The sequence below is a fragment of the Suncus etruscus genome, chromosome 3, assembly GCF_024139225.1.
Source record: "Suncus etruscus isolate mSunEtr1 chromosome 3, mSunEtr1.pri.cur, whole genome shotgun sequence".
Classification (NCBI taxonomy): Eukaryota; Metazoa; Chordata; class Mammalia; order Eulipotyphla; family Soricidae; genus Suncus; species Suncus etruscus.
The window spans coordinates 136,289,489-136,311,225 of record NC_064850.1 but is presented as its reverse complement, the minus strand read 5'-3'; the positions used below and the strand labels follow the sequence as shown (position 1 = coordinate 136,311,225).

The following is a 21,737-nucleotide window of genomic DNA, read 5'->3' as shown; positions in this document are numbered from 1 at the left end:
GAGTAAGCCCTGAGCACTGCCGGGTGTGGCCCAAAAACAAAACAAAAAAAAAAAAAGTTTAAATTCCTAATTCTAGATGAGTGGTTATGAATTAAGTGACTATGAATCTATTGCTTTCATGGAAAATCACCAAGGTATTCTTTAGTAGTGAACATAGATTTTCATATAACTTTATTATAGCCTTTAAAGACAAAATTAGTATTAAATAGATCCACAGGTAAAATGTATTTTTGTGGGAATATTTTTGACATATTTGTTTATCAAACTTGGCAGACATTAAGTTAGTAATTCCATTTGAATAAACCCCCTCAGTATGCACCACAACTTACAATATAATCTAAAGATAAAGCACTCTGGTACTTTACGCCATCCTTATTATAACAACACCACATTGAATGCTGTAGGCATTTTATAAGTGAATTCTTAAATACAGATGAATTTTGACCTTGATTATGGCTTTCATGTTTGCTTTGGGTTATATCCAGACTTTTGATTACCACCATATCTCTTCCTCAATGTCTACTGGCAGCAATGGCACTTGGTGTTTGGATAGCACCATCTGTAATAACCCATAATAGATGGGACCAATGGATGTGACTCAGGGATGTGACCCATGAGCCATCAAAAAGTCTGTGAGGAAAAAGCTCACAAACCATGTAAGATGCCCCTGAGATGCACTGCATGATAAAGCCAAGGCCACAGCAGGACAGAAACCAAGTGAAACTGGCAGGTCTCAGGAGAGGGGCCTGGCACAGTGCCTAGGTTCCACATGGGCTGAAGGTCTCACAAAGTACTCAGCTCTGATGCCCACACTGTTTATACAGTCGGGTGCTTAAATTCCAAGTGTGGTCTTTAATTCGCGTTTAGAAAAATGCCAACACAAAATTGTCTGCTAATGCCTAACTGATACCGTGTGAGCAGTACGAGTACACTGTGAAGAGAAACCTGTAGAATGAACAGGCACTTCATCATTCATCTTAGTGAACTTGCTGGTCACCATTCTGTGCAACTAGACCCTTATCTACATGGTCTCTTCTAGGTCAGCTATACATTGGCTAGGTAAACAGTGCTGCTGTATCCCCAACCAGCATATGACAGAAGTCTCCATTGCCACCAAGTTAAAACTACAAGGGTTTAAATCACTTTGAAGGTTTAATTACAGATACTTTTCCACAGTATTCCCAAGTCTAGACTCTCTTTGTTGGCAGGGAGGCAGTCATGGTGCTGAGAGGAAGCTTGGTCTTTCCTATGTACATATCTACATACTTTACTTTCTCTTTTTCTTTAATGAAAGGTGGCTTCATGGTATGTCCAAATTCACTCTGCACGGGAGTCCAGGTTGTAAAATCTAAGAGAGGAGAACAGTTTCTAAGGAGAACAGGAGGCATCTGCAGTAAAGTGGCAGGTACAGCAACAGCTTGACATCTGCTTTTCCAAGTTCAACTCAGAAATCCAATAATAAGTCAGGGGAAGAAAAGATGAGAATTGAGCTCTCACCTCTGTTCACCACACTAGTCCCAAACCCTCTGAAGCCTTAAAGTGCAATTACTCTGTTACCGCCCCAGGCCAGGGGTCTGACAGGATGGACTTCAAACAGGCTGTGCATGATTTGGACTGGGAGAGGGGAAAGCAGAGGAGAAAAGCAAAGATAGTTCTGGGGCATTCAAGTGCATCAGAAAAATAAGCATCCTTTCTTTCCATTAGGAGACTATGTCTGTCCCTTATAAGGAATCCTGGTTTGGAAAAATAAAAATAAGAAAACTTCTATCTGAGGATGTTCCAGTGCAGCAGAGTCAAAATTCCAGCAAGCAGAGCAAGGAGCGGAGGGCAAGTGCTCCCATCAGGGGCCCAGCTCCCATCTCGGGGACCCCTGTGGTCTTCAGTGAAGTCCTCAGCTCTGGGCATGGAAGAGGCACATTGGACTAAAGGCATCTGGTAAGATGTGGCTCTCTTCTCTGGCCTGTCTGGGCTCGAGCCATCGCTGGGCCTCTGGCCATTGAAGAGCAAGTAGCGGCCCCGAACGTCTTGTTCCATTTTGAAGATCTCATACTCGGTGTGAGGTAGTTTGATGCCCAGCGCAACGCAGCCGTTGGTGTGGGTCACATCCTGTTGGACACCCACCTGCCAGGAACCCTCAGCACCACACTCATTACCGTTGAAGACGTTAAGAAGTGAGGCTGTGGCTGCATCCATGGGGGTGACTTTCATGTGATTCACTGCGGAAGAGAGGAGGGGTCAGCAACATGGAGGGAATGCACACAGCATTAGGCAAAGACTGACAGTGCCCATCTCCTGCTATCTTCACTAATACCAGCTCAATGGGTTGATTCACATTCAGATCAAAGGGCTCATAGGGATAGAACAGTGGGGAGGATGTTTCTTTGCATGCAGGTGACCCGGGTTTAATACTTGGCACCCCAGATGGAAAACCCCTCCAAACACAGCCCTGTAAGAAGTGGCCCCTGAGTATAAAGTCAGGAATAAGTTCTGAAAGTTCTGAGCACAGCTGAATATAATCCTCCAAACTACCCTGGACACACATACAAACACACATAAATGCAGATCCCATCATCTGGACTACAGGTGTGGGCAAAAAAAAAAAGGCATCACAATTTGTCAGGTAAAATGCTGAGCTCATTTAAAGCTGATCATGTATGTTACAGGGAGATAAAGCAATCACAAAAGGGTCATCAAAGAGTTGTCAGGAAACAAAACAAACAAGAAATAGGAATTTTGTTTTGATAAACACGCTTGTTTTAGCCTCCCAAGAATTGCTGGGGGGTGGGGGGGCTGAGGACTCCTGGACATGGTGCTGCTCAGACCCTATGTGCCAGAGACCTCATCTGGTAATGTTTGGGGATCTTTATGGTAGTAGAGATTGATGTCAGAACCTTAGCCCCTATACTATCTTCCTCACCCCATGAAATCGTTTTAAATTTTTAAAATATTTTTGGCTTTAAGCACTTATTCTTATAGACTGACACTAGCCCATAAATCTGAAATGAAAAATATATTGCATGAGTGATTGTATAAAATAGAAGAACAGTACAATTGTGGGGCTGGAATGATAGTACAGTGTAGGGTATTTTGCCTTGCATGCAGCTGACCCTGGCTTCATCTCTGGTCCTCCATATGGTCCCCTAGGCACCACCAGGAATAGATCCCTCAGCACAGAGCCAGGAGTAAGCCCTGAGCACCATTTGGTGTGACAGCCAAATAAACAAAAATCCTGCTTCTAAAGCCTCTCCCTAGGGACTACTTTTGGTGTTTGCCACATGACTCTGGAATGGGCCAGACAAAGAACTGTTCTCTCAGTTCCATCTGTGCAAGTGTCTTTCTCCCACTAAAATGTCCTAGTACTTGAGATTGGAGAAATGTTGAAACTAAATAGATAAAACCATGGATGCTTTTGTGAAATTCACATGCAAGGTCCAGATGAGTTTTTCTCAGGGGAGGTACAGTCCCTTTCCCTGAAGTGCTGGCAGCAGCCTAACGTGAAACTATGGGGGCACTTTCTCTGCTTGTTTAGATATTGGAAAAGGGATAGTGGTACTAAATAATACTGTTTTTTTTTTGTTTTTTTGTTTGTTTGTTTGTTTTGAGGGGGGCCCACACCTGGCATTGCTCAGAGGTTATTCCTGGCTCTACACTCAGAAATCGCTCCTGGCAGGCTCAGGGGACCATATGGGATGCCGGAATTCGAACCACGGTCCTTCTGCATGCAAGGCAAATGCCTTACCTCCATGCTATCTCTCCATGCATGAAATGGCCCCTGAATAATATTGTTTTATAAAAGTAGATTGATAGGCAATTAAGTTTGGAAGCCTCTGGCCCAGGCCAAGACTCTTTATTTGGCTGTGACAGGGCAGGATGCATTGAACAATGATGGACAAGACTCTAGAGGCAGAGACTATACCACTTCTCTAGCAGGAAACAGTTTGGGGAACATCATCCTTAAACTTCCTAGCTTTGCTGATCATGCCACTTGACTCATCTCCAACCATATGACAGTGGCCTGTTTCGTTACTTTTGGGGAGAAGGGGCACACCCAAAGATGCTCAGAACTTACTCCAGGTTCAGAGCTCAGGGTCAATCCTGGCATGCTCTGAGACCATATGTGATACCAGAGATTGAACTCAGGTCAGTTTGTGCAAGATACAATCGTCCTGGCCCTGTCAACAACCTTTCAAGGATAGGACAAAGGGACCACCTGGAATCTGCTGAGCTTAGGCCCACTCCAAAAGGGTGAGAGGTGGCTAACACTAACTTTTATGGCCTACTTGAAAAATTGCACTGGGCTATGCAGGACAGTTCCAGGGCAGTTCAGAGTCAGCAGCTAATAGAGAATGCGTGGACCAGAGGCTTAATCCTGTGCAACAGTCTTGGCCACACCTGACACATGCAGCCATGGAAATGCCCTGGTATGGCACTGGGAAGCTCAGAATGTCAAGGAGGATGGCTTGAGGATAGTCTCTCCATTACATCAGCAGAAACAGAGACCTTTCCCCAGCTCTGCATTACTCCAGACAGTGTCCCTCAGGGGGTTGAGACACTGGGACCTAAGGCAAAAGCTGCCCTACCTTTGAACACAAACTCTGTGCCGCCCATAACCTTGGATGAGTGCACGCCTCGGCTGTAGCGGCCTTTGGCATAGATGGTGAAGGTGGGGTGCTTGCAGACGGGGTCAGAGTAGTGGTAGTAGTGACCCTCCCAGGTGTTGTTGTTGTCGTGGAAGATGAAATGGCGGGTGAGGAAGAGGACTTCAGGCCGAACCTCACAGCGCTGGCTCACCCACTCGCCATGAAGGCCCACAGTCAGGTCAGCTTTGGGGGGCAACAGGGGCGGGCGGTGCTCGTCTGAGCGGTGGATGATGCGGCAGGCGATGCAGGCATGGTCGTGGTTCTAAAATCAAGAGACAAACATGTGAGAAGTGCTGCTAGGCCTCTGATGTCAGCCTACACTTTTGCAGGCCACTTCTCTCCTGCCTTCTTTGGGTCCCAAGACTGGCTCTGGGTGCCTCTGGCCCATCCTTTCATGAGTACATCTTGCAGAGCCTTGCAGAACTGTGCAAAGGGTAATGACAATCCAACAGCCATTGATGGGATTGACACAGACAAAACGTGACTGAACCATTCCATAGAGTATGATTCAGCCTGAAAAAAGAAGTGAACTCTCATCCACATTTAGGATGATCTAAGGACATGGTGTTCACGACATAGGGGAGACAGAAATAAATAGGGCTGTGGCAGAATAGGCATTGCTTGCAGAACATGAGAAACCTGGATTAGACAAATTCACAGAGAACAAAGTTGACTGGCGGTTTCCAGGGGTAAGGGAAAAGGGTGGGGGACTAGTTATTAATCAGTAATTAATCGGGCACACAGTTCAAGTTCAAGATGATGGGCAAGTTCTGCACATGGATGGTACTGAAAGCTATACATGAAAAAAACGCCACTAAATTGTCACATTTAAAAAGGGTGGAATATTTGGGGGGCAGGGGGCACACTTGATTACGCTCAGGGGTTACTAATGGCTATGCGCTCAAAAATCATTCCTGCTTGGGGAACTATATGGAATGCCTAGCCATCCTAGGCTAGTGCCCTACCGTTTGCGCAACCACTCCAGCCCCACGGGTGAAATTTTTCTAACAATTGGATGAGTATTTATTATAGTGCAATTGGCAAAAGAATTTGGTTGTTTCTGTATCATACAATTTTTATTTTTATTTATTTATTTTTCGGTTTTTGGGTCACACCCAGCAGCGCTAAGGAGTTACTCCTGGCTCTATGCTCAGAAATCGCTCCTGGCAGGCTAAGGTGACCATATGGGATACTGGGATTCGAACCACTGCCCTGCTGCATGCAAGGCAAATAACTTAACTCTATGCTACCTTTTCAGCCCCCCCCATACAATATTTTAAGATAATAATTAGAATTACATTTACTAATATTGTGCCAGGATATAATAGACTTGTAGAAATTTCAGATAATTTCAAGAATACATATGGAAACTTGTGAACTATTAGATCCAAACCAGTTCATGAGGACTGTCAGTGGGGCTCCACCTACTTCCTTTCCTATTTTCCACCCACCTGATCTGCTATCAAGTGTCCAGCAAGTTCATTATTGGTCCTTTATCAACACTGAGTCTCTATCTTAGGGAAGTCAGATTCCAGAATCAATGAATAACTTAGATTGGAAAGTTGTGGGAGAAAGCAGGACCTAACTTTTTCTAAGAGTTGCTGCTGGAATACAGCATGGATCAGGCCATCTTTAGCAAATGATGGACAAGCTGGGTGAGGGAATCCAGTCAGCATGTCCAACTGATTCAGAAAGACACCAGATCCAAAGTGTAGGACTTGGTGCTCATCCAGGCTATTCTGTAAAATCTACAAGGCTTGGACCCAAGTTCCAAGAAGAGAATAGGACTGAACAGGGCTGAACTGTGTGGCATCAGGAGTACCATGATCCTGAACTATGTGTTTGTTTCCTTGTGGCAAGAGAACAAGAATGTCAGATGGCATATGTAAGAGAGGACCTGCCATCCCTAGGTCTTTTGAAAATCCTGGGTGGGGAGTGGGCGGGGAGCAGTGCAAGGAGCCTGATGCTTAAGAATCAGTCTTGCCAAATTTCTTACTTTGTTGTTGTAGTTTTGAGGATACACCCAAAGGCATTCAGGGCTTATTCCTGACTCTGAGTTCTGGTGAGCTCACTTCTGGTGAGCTCAGGAGACCACACTGAATGCCAGGGATTGGGTAGGCAATGTGTAAGACAAGTGCCCTTTCTGTTGTACTATTGCTCCAGCCTTCAAATTTAGTAAACTAGTTATACCTTCTTTTTGTTTTGCTTTTGGGCTGCATTGGTGCCCCCCAAAAAGAGTTCAAAGCTTTCTCCTGGCTCTTTACTCAATGATTAGTTCTGGCAGGGTCTGGAGGATTACACAGGGTGTATGTGGATTGGCCGTGTGCAAGGAGTTTCCTATCTGCTGTACTATCTCTCAAAAATCATATTTTTAAGTGTGATAAAATATACAAAATAAAGTTTACTATCAGCCACTTTTCAGAGTACAGTTCAGAGAATTAACTATAATCATGTAATGTTATAAACATCACCACTATCTATTATGTATTCCCCAAATGAAGTCTGTATCCATGAAATAGTTTTCCCATGCCAGCTCCTGTCAATAACCATGCTATCTCTGTGAAACTACAAACTCTAGGCCCTTCATACAATGGAAGCTTGGCTTGTGCGCACGTGCGTGCGTGTGTGTGTGTATGTGTGTGTGTGTGTGTAAGGGGTTATTTCACTTAGCACAATGTCCTCAGAGCTCATCCATGTTGAAGCTTGTGCACCACTTTCCTTCCATTTGAAGGGTGAGTATACCACACAATACATTTTGTTTTGCAATTCATCTGCTAATGGGCATTTGGTTTGCACTCATTCTTCTGGCTCATGTAAATAATATGAACTATGAGCATGACAGTACAAATATCTCTTCAAGACTCTGCTTTTAGTTCTTTGGAATATGCACCAAGAAGTTACATTATTGGATTATATGCTGAGTTTATTTTTATAATTATTATTTTTGTTTTGGGGCCACACCTGGTGATGCTCAGGGGTTACTCCTGGCTATGTGCTCAGAAATCGCTCCTGGCTTGGGGGACCATATGGGATGCTGAGGGATCAAACTGCAGTCCATTCCATTTTAGCATGCACAAGGTAAACGCCCTACCGCTCCAGCCTCTTATTTTTATTTTTTAAACTTTTCTAAGTTCAACCATAGCAGAGGAACTGTTTGAAATTCTCATTAGTAATGAAGGGTTTCTTTTTCCCCATGTCCTCATTTAACAACTCTAATGGCTCTGGTGTAGTATCCTATGAACTTCGATTGACATTCCCTAATAGTGACAGTGCACATCTTTTCATGTGCTATAGCTATTTGTAGATTCTCTTCGCTGAAATTGCTACTCAAGTTCTTTGCCCATTTTTAAGATTAGGCTGTTTTGCTTTTGTTGCTGAGTTGACTTTTTAAAAACAAATCTTTGGCCAGCACTAAGAATCCAAAGATGTTATAAGCCAAGGTGGGATGTTTCACCTCTCTGTATACTGTCGAGGAGCGGACAGTTTTACTCACATAAGGAGAAACCTTTTAAGGCTGGAAATACAGTATAGCAGGTAAAATGTTTGTCTTGTATATGGCCAACTTGGGTTAATCCCTGGCAACCCAAATGATCCCGAGAGCCCTATCAGGAGTGATTGCTAAGTACGAGCAAGGAATAAGCCCTAAGCAAAAATAGTTGTAGTCCCCAAACAAAAATAATGATAACAACAGTAATAAGGAAGATTTAAAATGATTATAATTTGTGCTCCAAAGTTTAACTTAAACCAAAAGAGGAAGTATGAGAAAGCAAAAAATATAAGCTTGCATACTGAGTGGTTCTAAAGTTTTTCTCCCCAAATACTGTACTAGTCTTTCAACATGTGAAATTTTTCAACATGAAGTTGAATTTGTACCCTGAAAATATCAACTGCTTTAGGAAGTTACTTTTCTTTCAGTCTACACTCTAATACATGGCTCTCATTTGAGCACTGTCCTTTCCCAGGCTTCTACATCACTCCCTTTCTCGAGTCACAGAGAAGTCTATTTTAAAGCCAGGGTTTCTGTATACAGAAGACCTGAAGGTTAAAGCAGAGGGACCAAAATGTGTTTCCTTGTTGCTATTCTTTACACCTACTATAAAAAGCTTTCATCCCAAGGGAGAGTGAAGAGAAAGGATCTTTATACAATTAATCTCTTAAAAAAAAAACTTGTTCTAAAAATGTAAAATAACCCTAAACTTTCTATGTGAGCAATGCTAGAGGCAAAGAGTAGCATGTTGGTCACACTGCTTTCTGATTCCTGACCAATATTCTGTTCACATATTAAATGGCTTAGCTTGTATAACGAAGGCATTTACTACTGAGTGAATCCAAGTATGTAATTTTTTTAGGCATTACAGCATCCTGGAAGAAAACACTACATTCTATAGATTCTACAGATGAAAAGCCACAGAGAGAGAGCAATGTAGCTTCAATGAGCATAATCAACATCATATGATCCTGGGGTGGTCAGAGTGCCACCTTGAGGCCACAGGGTGAGGTCCCTCACAGAAAATGTAGTCTCCTCTTACAAACTCTGATTCTTCTCTGCCCAATACCTGCTCAGCCTTTTTAAGCATCTCCTTCTTCCCTGCCAATATTTTGCTGGAGACTTGGGGAGTTAGCATTTGCTGACTATATCTACGTGTTTCTAGTATCTTCCCAGAAGGGAAGCTATTATATACTAGGCTCCTGGAGTGAACAGATTAACTGCAGTAATCAGCTAAATAAGGACATTTTATGGGCTGCTTTGTTCAAAGAGATAAAGAAATGGGACTAACAGATGGAAACTTTCCTAGAGTTTTGTTACATGGGATTTAAAAACAAAACAAAACAGAAATAATCAAAAAACACATGACTATTTCTCTGCTATGGCCAGGGACAAATGCTGAAAGTTTCTGCTTACAACTGCAATTCAACACGTGTTTTGATTAGGTTTCTAGTCCAGGGAAAACTATAAGATTCTTTCTTTCATCTTAAGTTCCTTCAAGCAAACTAAAGTACCCACTCTTCTGTAGTTCCCATGACATCAGGGTAGAACTGAAATCCATGACCCAAATGCAGACTGATAAAGAAAGCATTAGTTGCTATCTTAGATACTTAATAGAGTGGCCAACATTTACCCTGAGGACAAAAGATGCCTTATATTGTGGGCAGGCCCTGAGGGTGCTTTTCAGATATGAGATCCTGGTAGTTTCTGAAAATGACTCAAAAATATCATTCCAGGCCAAAAGACACATGAAAAAATGCTCCACATCACTAATCATCAGGGAGATGCAATCAAAACAACTATGAGATACCTCACACCACAGAGATTGGCACACATCACAAAGATTGAGAACAAACAGTGTTGGCGGGGATGTGGAGAGAAAGGAACTCTTATCCACTGCTGGTGGGAATGCTGCCTAGTTCAACCTTTATGAAAAGCGATATGGAGATTCCTCCAAAAACTGGAAATCGAGCTCCCATATGACTCAGCTATACCACTCCTAGCAATATACCCTAGGAACACAAAAATACAATACAAAAATCCCTTCCTTACACCTATATTCATCGCAGCACTATTTACCATTGCAAGACTCTGAAAACAGCCAAGATACCTTCAACAGACAAATGGCTAAAGAAACTGTGGAATTCCATATACACAATGGAATATTATGCAGCTGTCAGGAGAGATGAAGTCATGAAATTTTCCTATACATGGATGTACATGGAATCTATTATGCTGAGTGAAATAAGTCAGAGAGAGAGAGAGAGAAAAACGCAGAATGGTCTCATTCATCTATGGGTTTTAAGAAAAATGAAAGACATTCTTGCAATAATAATTTTCAGACACAAAAGAAAAAAGAACTGGAAGTTCCAGCTCACCTCATGAAGATTACCACAAAGAGTGATGAGTTTAGTTAGAGAAATAACTACATTTTGAACTGTCCTAATAATGAGAATGTATGAAGGAAATAGAAAGCCTGTCTAGAGTACAGACGGGGGTTGGGTGGGGAGGAGGGAGATTTGGGACATCGGTTATGGGAATGTTGCACTGGTGATGGCTGGTATTCTTTACATGACTGAAACCCAAACACAATCATGTATGTAATCAAGGTGTTTAAATAAAATAAAATATATTTAAAAAATATCATTCCATTTACAGAAGAAAGCAGGGTGAAGCCCTGGACATACAAAGTGGACCTCTTCCTGAAGCTTTAAAAGTTACACTGGGCTCTGGCTAGAGGTCCTACAGCCCAGCATCTGTTCCTACCAGGCTTAGATCTACTAACACCACCTCCATATAGCACCAGATGACTCCAGAGCTTGAGTGCTGCTCTAAGGGCAGAGTACTGAGAAAGGCTGACTGCACAGCAAGCCAAGCCTTGCACACCTATTTACAGGGGCCCGGAACCATCAAAGATGATGGCAGAAAGTAAGAATGAGGATCTTCAGAGTCTTTGAGGTTTTGTGTTCATTTAGAGAATATTTGTTTTAGGGAAATAAGTCAACTTAACTCTTTTCTGTACCATGAAATTAAGAAGGGACATGGGAGATGGAGAGAGGATCTTGGGTTGAGGTGCTTGCCTTGCATTTATGGTTCATTCCTTAGCACTGAATATAGTCCTCCCAGCTGCACCAGGAGTGATCCCTGTGTATAAATCCAGGAGTAAGACACAAGAACTAAAGGGTATAGCCTCCCCCTGCTAAGAAATAGCAAAAAGGACATTTGGTGGATTTGTGGGGTCAGTACTACATTCCTAGAAATGGATTTTTTTAAGGAACCTCCTAGGCAACCTGCAGCTCGAGAGCCACTGTGGCTCTTTCCACTTTTAATTTGGCTCTTATGTGTGCTGGGTGGCTGCTCCAGGAGTCAGGACTCTGCTCCTAGCCTCTGTCAGTGCGCGCCCTGTGTGGTTCTCAAAATAAATTTCAATCGAGATTTGGCTCAGTTGAAAAAAAAGGTTGCCGACCACTGTCCTAGGCAGTCATCAAGAGGTTTGGGGTTTATCCCAGTGATTCTATGCTAACAGGACCGAAGATTCAATGTGAAGATCCAAAGAAGTACCTGGGATAAACTGGACCAACATGGCAGAGCTTCAGGCCGCCAAGGCTGCACCTGGCAATGCTTAGAGGACCATGTGGTGGTAGGGCTTGGCTGTGTGCAAGGTATGGATCTTAATACCTATAACCTAGAAGTGGATTTTCTATTAAGTTTAGAATCTGCACAGTTAATTTACTAAGGCTCTTCCACTTTTAAGAAATACCAGCAAATCACGTAAAGAATAAGTTTACCTCCACAGACACTCTATATAGACTCAACACATGAAAAAGACCAAGAGAAGCAGATTGAGTGGAAATGATGTGAACAGTTTCATTAAATTTTTAATAACTTTTATTTATTTTGACAGTTTCTTCCACTCATTGACTTACATATATTGAAATAATGAAGCGAACCTCTTTAATAATTAAACTCTCTAAAATCCAGTGATACCTAGCATGAACCATGTGCCTGCATTCCTCTCTCTGCACATATTGCAACCAAGACCCCACACAGTAGGTCTTTGAACACAAACTTCTACAATGGCAGGGTTTCTTGCAAGCCCAGGCCTTCTTTCTGTCCTCTCTGCTTTTTTGCCTTTTAAGGATTGAAATGATTACCATTTGAACTGTCCCTCACAATTAGTATTTCCTGCTCTGCTAACTCCTTACATAAAGCAACCCTACATGTCTGTTTATCTGGTGACATACTCTGGAGTCCAGAATATAATGAACCTTTTCTGCAAAAATAAAGTGCACATCAGCAGCTGTGGTATCGCCACAGTGTGACTCCTTCTGCCACACTGCAAAGGAAATGTCCCCACAGAAACAGAGGAACACTTATCTACACAAAGCTAAACCTAGTTTCAATCCCCACAGCATCCCGTATGATCCCCCAGTCTGCCAGGTGTGCTCCATGAGTGCAGTCAGAAATGATGGCCAAGGGGGCTGGAGAGATAACATGGAGGTAAAACGTTTGCCTTGCATGCAGAAGGATGGATGGTGGTTCGAATCCTGGCATCCCATATGGTCCCCTGAGCTTGCCAGGAGCAATTTCTGAGTGTAGAGCCAGGAGTAACCCCTGAGCACTGCTGGGTGTGACCCAAAAACCAAAAAAGGAAAAAAAGGGGCCTGGAAGGTGGCGCTAGAGGTAAGGTGTCTGCCTTGCAAGAGCTAGCATAGGACAGACAACGGTTCGATCCCCCAGGGTCCCATATGGTCCCCCCAAGCCAGGGGCGATTTCTGAGTGCATAGCCAGGAGTAACCCCTGAGCATCAAATGGGTGTGGCCCGAAAACCAAAAAAAAAAAAAGTAAAAAAAAAAAAAAAGAAATGATGGCCACAGAATATCACTGGGAGTGGCACCCTGCCCCTCCCCCTCAAGTGTCGACCCTTCCATCCTCTGGTCTTCTCAGTCCCCTTCTCTGTATACAATTTTCATAAAATGCTCAACATTGGCTGCCTTATGGGAAGCATTAGCTCTCAGGTAGCATCTAACAATTTTCTTCAGAAATGGCTCTAGATCATGGCTTCATAAGTTTTTTCCACTTAAAGCTTTTTCCTTCCCTGCTTCATAATCTTTTATGTAACCCTGGGTTTATGAGTCTATCACAAGTATACAAAATATCAAACAATTTCTGATTAATAAATCAGAAAGAAACAGATGTTAAAATTTTCAAGTTTGAGGGGCAAGGGAGTATATAAAGGGTAAAGAGAGAATCATATCATGAAAGGAATGCCAATATTTCTTTCTTTCAAATCCTGGTGTCCCATAAGGTCCCGTGCCTGCCAGGAGCTATTTCTGAGCAGACAGCCAGTAGTAACCCCCTGAGCAATGCTGGGTGTGGCCCAAAAACCAAAAAAAGAAAAAAAAAAAAAAAAGAATAGGTTTCAGTAAGGAGCCAGAGGATAAAAGGAAGGTTAATTTCTTACATATCAAAGTAGATCCTGGCCCTAGATGTCATTACTGATGGATAGCAGGAATCCTGGTTTTCTCCTAATAACAAATATCCTTAACCTGAGGGAAATAGTATTCTAGCTAGGGGCTAAGACCCACTTCCTATGATCTGGTAATAGAAAGAGATAAAACTTATGAAAGGGGTACAGAATTATACCTAGTAAAATAGCCTAATTCTACACTGGCCAAATCTGTTTGTAAGCAGGTATTCAAAGTGGCAGGGAAAGTCCCTGAGGCAAAACCATTCTGCTGTAGTGCACAAAGGCAAGGAGAGAAGACCATTGTCTTGAAGATGCTAAGTTTTGACTTGGCCTTTGGAAGCAAATAGGCTGACAGAAAGAGAGGTAGCTGGCTTGGACTTTTGAGTTGCAAATATACTTAGCCAGCAGGGAATTTCTAGCAGCTTTCTTTGGTACTGAAATTCCTTTACACTGCAAGGATAACTGAGGCTGAATTTCTGTAGTATAGCAAGGGAGACAAAGTCAAACAAAAGGAAAAGAGAACTGTAATGTCACAGCCATGTCAGAAATATAGCCAGTAATCCACGCAGGGGTTATGATGGACTTCTCCAACAGGCCTTCTGGCTGAAATATTTCTTGGGTGGGGGGAAATTAGGCACTGCACCAGGAAAGCCAAAAGACACATCTGGAGTGTGCTTCCCTAAGTAATGGAGACATGGATGCTGCATGCCTTGACATTGGGGGACAGGGGAGGGAGTGAGATGGGGCAGAGCACAGGCATTGCATGCAGGAGGTCTGGATCTGATCTCCAGCACCACAGGGTCCCCTGAGCACTGGCAGGAAAAATGTCTAAGCACTGGGGAGGAGTAGCACCAACCTTTCCCCAACAAAAGGCAACATTATAAAATAATAAATTAAGTAAAAAGCTGGGCTCAGAGTCGTGACTTCCAAGCCTATCCCTTTCACCTAGTCCATCTCCCCTCACTTCTCCCAGAACACTGGCAAAAAAAGAGGGGGGGTGTGTGGCATTTTTCTCCATAGACCCCAAGCACCTCCTGTTACTCTGGCAATATCCAAGCACACTCCTCCAGGATCCCTGCACTTGGAGTCTATCTATGTCTAAAGCAGGACTCCTATAGCCCTAATTCTACTCCAGACAGGCAACCAGGCTCACTGGCTGTGACCAAGAATTTCAGTCAGAGAAACCAGAAAGTCTCACAATTAAACTTCTTCAGTCTCTACCTGGGCCTGAGGAGGCGTGATCAGTCAAAAACAAAACAATGAGTCCTGGCCTTGAGACCTGCACAGAATTTTAGATAAAGCGAGGACAATTTCTTCCTGGGCTGATGCTTCTAAAACACATTAGTGCTTTTCTCCTGATGTGAATGTACTGGGGTAGGAATTTCAAGATACAAAACTTGGGGGAAGTTGTCTGGTTTTCAGGCAAACCTCTTTGATTTATGACTCTGTGGCTAAATTAGCACAAAGTTTGGAGAAAAACCAAATCGCCATTTGCTTATGAATCCGGAGGCTCTGGCGATTCCAGCTACCCAGCAATCATTTGCTTCTAATTACTATTTGATTCTACCACTGAAAAGAACAAGCCTTAATAGCTCGCCCCTCAGCTGCCCCCAAGTCCAAGCAGAGAGGGTCATGGTGGCCCTGGTGTTTAACTCAATTTGGGCTAAGTGTCTTCTTTTGGGATTCCTTTAGGAGGTATTGATTTTTTTTTTCCAACTGAAGAGCAGCCAAATTTCATTCTGAAGAATCCTCCCACCACACCTGATTTTCTTCAAATATAATTTATTTGCCAAAAAACTCAGAACCTCAACAGCAAAGCTGCATAAAGCTTAGAAAAACAAGGTGATTGAAACTTTCTATTTTTACTTGGTGTCCCATTTCCAAAGGGGCTGAGTCTAGCGGTTTCAAACTCAATTTAGCATTTAAACTAATTTTCAGCCAGGTCTCTGAGGACCTGCAATTAGCACAGGCAGAGTTCAAAGAAGGGGACCGGGGGCTTGTGGGTCTTTCCGGATGTGCACCTAGCCTTCCTCCTGCTCACTCCCCGCAGGGAAGCCCAGGACCCTGCAGACTGTACAGGCAAAGAGCACCTGGAGCTTTGCATTTGATGTGTCTGCAAAGGCCCGTACAGCCAAGTCCATTTATTCCTTCTCCAAACTGTCCTGGGAAGGATCTAAAAACTTCCTGAAGACCCGGCTGCATACTGTGGGCCAAAAATGCACATGCCAGGGACAACAAGAGAAGAAGGGGCCCTTTCAGCTCCCTGTGCTGCTTAGACCCTGGGGCCAGTCTTCTAAGGAAGCTCCCCCAACACACCCCATTGCCAGGAATATCAGCTCCAGGACTCTGGCCCGGGTGCAGCCACTATCTTCTTCAGGCCACAGCACCCCTTGGAGCCCTCACTTTTTAATGCCTAATTCCACTCTAAGCAGGGATAGTGTTTAGGTAATGTGATATCACAGTACCAATAGCAGGAGGTACAAAACAGTATAGAATGACACTTTTCTGTCCAACTGCCCTGCAGAGGTCATCACTGCTGGGTTTCCTATGTGCCCCTTCCAGAAATATCGAGTTCATGTAAGTTTGTTATCATATGTAAACTTTACAGAATATTAAATGACTCATGCTTGTAGGTACCTTTTTCCTTTTCTTCGTTATTTTCTTCCACTTAAGAGTATGCCTTGCATAGTATCTCAGGTAGTCAAGTTCTTTTAGAGGATGAGTTGGGGTTAGGTCTATTGCTGGCTCTGTACTCAGGAGTGACCTATGGTGGTCCTCAGGGAAATATATGAAGCACAGAAGACTGAAATGGGCCAGCTGCATGAAAGATTTCCCCCTGTACCAAATCGCCAGCCTTCCAGAGATCTTAATTTCTTTTCTTTTTGGTATTTTGGGCCTTACCCAGCAGTGCACAAGAATTACTCCTGGCTCTGTGCTCATGGATCTGGCAAGCTCAGGTACCATATGTGGAATGTATTGAGGATCAGTCCTGGGTTAGCTACATGCAAGGCAAATGCCCTAATTCTGTACCCTCTCTCAAGACCCTCTGGAGTTCTTTCAGTTTTAATATTCTTAAGTAAAGGAATCATCAGACCTATGGTTTGAAAAGGCTACTTCTTAAGGGTTGGAATAAGCCTTCCCACAATTCAATATGCAGGGCAGGGAAAGAGAATGGGAGGAAACATTTTATAGTTGGGTATCATAAAACACTTAGCCCTGTCATTCCTCCTAGCTCCATCTTCCCAGAAGCTCCCTATTCCAGGTCTGGGAGGAGGGTGCCTAGAGAGGACCTTCCAGACACCAGATAACATTCTGCACAGGAAGCCAAGTTTTACCACTGACAGGAAAGAAAAATTCAGGTTAAAGAAGGCCAGAGAGCAGTTCCAATACCTCAGTGTTGATGAGAGCAGAGCAATCAGATTCTAGTATGCACTACCAGTTCTGGCCCATTCTCCAGACTGTGTGTGTGTGTGTGTGTGTGTGTGTGTGTGTGTGTGTGTGTGTGTGTGTGTGCACTACCAGATCCCCAAACCCTCTTCTGGCCCATTCTCCAGACTCTGTGTGTGTGTGTGTGTGTGTGTGTGTGTGTGTGTGTGTGTGTGTGTGTGTGTGCCCTCTTTCTTGTTCGTAAAGATTCTAAGGCCAGCTCTCCCACTGTCATCCTTAATTTCGATGCCAATGTTTAATAACTCACTTGCTAGACTGTTTCCTCTAGGGGCCCACAAGCATGTGGCACTACTCTAGCAACAGATAGCCTCTGTTCAGTGAGGGCTACTTACTAGAGACAACAGGCAGTGAATGGGGGACAGAATTATTTGAAGAGGCCATACTAAGGAATATAGACTCTACCTCTTAGACTGTCTGCTAAGGAGAGGTGCTCCCAGCAGTATAGCTTTATAGCACAAAGAGTGAAAAGAGTAAGAACAATCTGTGAGAGTTTATCTACTTCCTACTCCTCAGTCTTAAAAGAGCTGAAGGGAATCAATGTACCTAGGTCGATGCCTAAAACTGAGAAAACTAAATCTGAGCTGAATCTGAACATGTGAGCCAATGACTAAGGCAAGGTCAGATCTGCAGCTGGAGCAAAGTGGGACTCCACTCTGCCATTTCTCCTGAAGCATGCACCCCCTTCACCCTTCTTAAGACTCCCAAGAGGCGATTTTGCTGTTCTGTCATGTCTCTTGGACACGGTCTGTTATTTGGCTCACTGTTGTGAATCAAGATGAAAGAACTCTGCTTGCTTAGCAGATTTTCAGAGAAGCTCTGGGTAAGACAGAGGGGGTGCTCTTGGCACACAGGAGATTTCTGGCTAATCTGTGGACTGTTCTCACCCCCTTCTTTAGTTCTGTACATTCTTACCTCCCATTACCAGAGATAAATTAAAAGTTGGCTAGACAGTCCTCCAGGGAAGCCAAATGGACAGATGAAAATGCCCCTTCCCCAATGCTCTCTCTCACACACACATACACAATGGATGCAAAAGTGCAATTTTGCTGCAGCAGGCTCACTATGTGGACCCCTACCAGTAGAACTAGAAGCCCATTCTTCCTTAGTTCCCCCAGGAGAACTGAACAAGCCAGCCCAGAAAACCCGGCCCCTAGATGTGACCCCCATGGCTAACTCTCCTGTGGACTTTACCATATGAAAAGGGCAGCAGGCAGGAGGTCCCTGGCCTCTCCAAGTCCTGACTTACTCGTCCTCCTCTGCAAGACAGAAGGAACACAGTGGACCTGGCTCATGTTCAGCCTTAGACCTTCCTCTCAGGGCCTACGGGGAGTCCAGCTGGCGAATGGCCCAGTGATGCAGTTAAGGGAACACTGCGTCTGTGCCCTGGGCCAGGTTGTACCTCACAAGTACCAGGTCTGTCCGTGACATGGTGCAGCCAGAGGAAACAGCCTCCACCAAGCTGACTTATCACTGTTACAATAAAGGCGACTTTCATTACACTAACTCACGACACAGATAAGGAAGCAGGGAGAGCCAGTGCAGGCTTTGGCAAGGGCCTGTCTCTGCTATCTCCTCCAGTCATGGAAGAACTCAAAAGGGGAAATGAAAGGAAGTTAAGCACAGAATACACTGGCAAGTTGTTCTAAGAGGATTCCCCCAGACTTCAGAGAGTGGGGGGTGGCCAGTCCAGTGGGAAGTGCTGGCACCTTGGCTGACCATGACCAGAATCCTAAACCCACTCCCTGCCTTGAACTGTGGTGGGAAGGATCCTGTTACATGCTGACACGGATTCTAAGCCTGTGGGAAGGAAATGCTTTGCAAATTCCAAATATAATTGCTGGACTATCATTCAAGGAAAGAACGTTATAAGATTTTAATTGTTTCCTGCCCATTCAGTCCTCCTTTCTGTTTGTAGCACTCGCGGGGTGCTTCAGCAAAGAGAAAGGGTGGAGTGTAGTGACAGGTTTGTGTAGAAGATCCAACTTGGAAATGGACCAGCCAGGTTGGGTTCTGACAGACTGAACGCCCCCGACCTGAGTGGTCTTGCCAGCTCCTAAGGTGACTAATACTGAAAATAGTGTGGCAACTCCCTCTTATCTGTGAGGTTACATTCTGAGACCCACCCAAAGTGGAAGCCCAAAATTAGGGTTAGGATCCAACCCCATATGTATGTTATCTCTGTATATTTAAGTTCCTCTTCTATGTCAAATCAATATAAAGCTTAATTTATAGGACTAGAGCACTGGCTTTGCACTTTGCTAACCCTGAGTTGATGCTAGGTGTCATTTATGATGAATCCTGTCAGAGTAATCCCTGAGTGCAGAGGAAGAGTAGCCAGGCCCCAAACTCAGCCCAATGAGTGCCCTGCCCCCATAATTATTTTTTTTTAAAAGTTTAATTTATAAACTAGGCATGGTAAGAGATGGACACACTAGATTCATAACAAAATAAAAGAGCTGTAACAACAGACTACTGTGAATGTGTTTTCTCAAACTCTCTAACTGTAGGTAATATTTTCAGCCTGTGCTAGACCTCAGATATGTGGAACTGGAGACAGTGAGGCAATGAGGAAGGGTGTCCGCTGAACTTACGTGGAGGTCTCCTGGGTTCCAAAGTTTTATGCGAGCAATATCATGTACCCCTCAATGCCTCTCTGCCTCCTCCAGGGCTGAGCCTGCTGCTATGCTAACATCTCTCCATACTTCGTTCAGGCCTTCCTCTCAGAATCACAGAAAATGGAGTCACACTCCAAGTAGTCTGAGGAACTTTCCAAGACAATCACTGGAGCTCCAACCATACCAATGAGGGCTCATTGCCACTCTCAGGGAAACTAAGGTTGCATTTTAGAGAACAAAGTGGTAGCCAACCAGGCTGTCTGGTTTCTGTTGTTTTCCATAGCATGTTCCTTCCCCTGTCCCTCCTTCTCCCATGTACCCTTAATCTTAAGGCTAGGGTTACCTTGGCATTCTGCAGTGGTGGCTGGTAGCTGGATGGTCGGTAAAACATCCTCTGCATGGTGTCAGTGTGGATGTCACCCAGGAAAAGCTCCTCAACCAGGCGATCCAGGTTGTGCTGCAGGTACTGCTTCTCCACACGGATGAGCTGCAGCTCATGCATGGCAAAGTTCACAGCCTTTGTGCATTCACAGCCGTTCTCCTCCCGCCACAGGTCGTAAGGCACATCCTGAACCCAGGCACCTCCCATGGGGACGAATCCTGGGCATGTGCGGTTCACCAGCTGGCTGAGCCGCTCAGCCACTGCCTCCGTGTGGCAGATGACCTGGACATTGTGCAGCTGGTAGTCAGCTTCCGTGCCCCCACGGATGATCCAGGAGGCTTGGCGCAGGCGAATCTTTCCCCGGATGATGAGGGTGTAGGTGGGGTTCGTGCAACGGTTGCCACCGTAATAAAACTGGTAGGCCTTGAAGGTGTTGTTATGGTAGAATCTGTAAGACCTTGTGAGGAACTCAGGGCCTGACCTGACTTCACAGCTGAAGGAGAAGAGGAAAGAGATTTTGATTAAGTCCAAGGCTGGAGGAAAGGATGCGTGACAGAGTTAAGAAATAATGTTGGGCCCGGAGAGATAGCACAGCGGCGTTTGCCTTGCAAGCAGCCGATTCAGGACCAAAGATGGTTAGTTCGAATCCCGGTGTCCCATATGGTCCCCCGTGCCTGCCAGGAGCTATTTCTGAGCAGATAGCCAGGAGTAACTCCAAAGCACTGCTGGGTGTGGCCCAAAAACAAAAAACAAAAAAAAAAAACAACAAACAAATAAAAAAAGAAATAATGTTGATCAGAACACAATGCTTTCTCCAGGTTTAGCCACTGTTCAAAGTTCTTTTTTAAAAAGCTTTTTAATAATAATTTATTTAAGCACCACGGGTACAAAAATATTCATTGTTGGGTTTCAGTCATTGAATGAACACCACCACCTTTCACCAGTGTAACTTTTTCCGCCACTTATGTTCCCAATTTTCTCCTCCCCCACCATCTGCATGTCTTCGAGGCAGACATTCTATTTATCTTTCTCACTATCACTGTCATGGTAGTTGTTAGTGCAGTTATTTCTCTAACTGCACTCATCACTCTTTGTGGTAAGCTTCATAAGAAGGCCTGGTTCTTCCAGCCCTTATCTCTATAGTCTCTAGGTATTATTACAATGTCTTTTTATTTTTCTTAAATCCCACAGATGATTGAGACTACTCTGTGTCTATATATCTTCCTCTGATTCATTTCACATAGCATGATAACCTCCATATCTATCCATGTATAGGTAAATTTCATGTTCGAAGTTCTTTACATACACCAGTTCAGTAAGTTAGTTATCAAGATCATCCAAATCTTACAGATGGGGAAACTGAGGTCCAAGAGGTTAGACAGCATGCCTAAAGTGTCATAACCAACCAAATTTCAAGCTGGGCCCTGCATTTAAGAAGTATGGCTTTCTTAGAGCCTTTGTCCCTTAATCACTCAACCAAAGAGTCTACCATTCTTTTCTTATGAACAGGTTGAGGTAGAAAGCATAGCCCTTCTTCCCTTATTCCTGGGTGGATTCAGGAAGAATACAGTGCTCATATATAAACCAAGAGCCTTTATTCTAGAACATCACCATTCCATCCAGTCAAAATGCAACTCCTCTCAACATGAAAATAAAGAGAAAGTAGGATGATATGAGAGAAATAGGTCTGTAATTT

General features: G+C 44.0%; 1 protein-coding gene across 1 annotated transcript in view; it reads right to left on the bottom strand.

Annotated features, from left to right (window-relative positions):
• Window positions 1–1,133: 1,133 nt before the first annotated feature.
• APCDD1 (APC down-regulated 1) overlaps window positions 1,134–21,737 on the bottom strand; it is a 36,566-nt gene continuing 15,962 nt past the window's right edge. The window contains exons 3-5 of the mRNA XM_049770072.1: window positions 20,003–20,534; window positions 4,581–4,902; window positions 1,134–2,216 (exon numbers count right to left, since the gene is read on the bottom strand). Coding sequence (XP_049626029.1) covers window positions 1,765–2,216; window positions 4,581–4,902; window positions 20,003–20,534 — 1,306 coding nt within the window. The 3' untranslated portion in view covers window positions 1,134–1,764. The remainder of the gene's footprint in view (window positions 2,217–4,580; window positions 4,903–20,002; window positions 20,535–21,737) is intronic.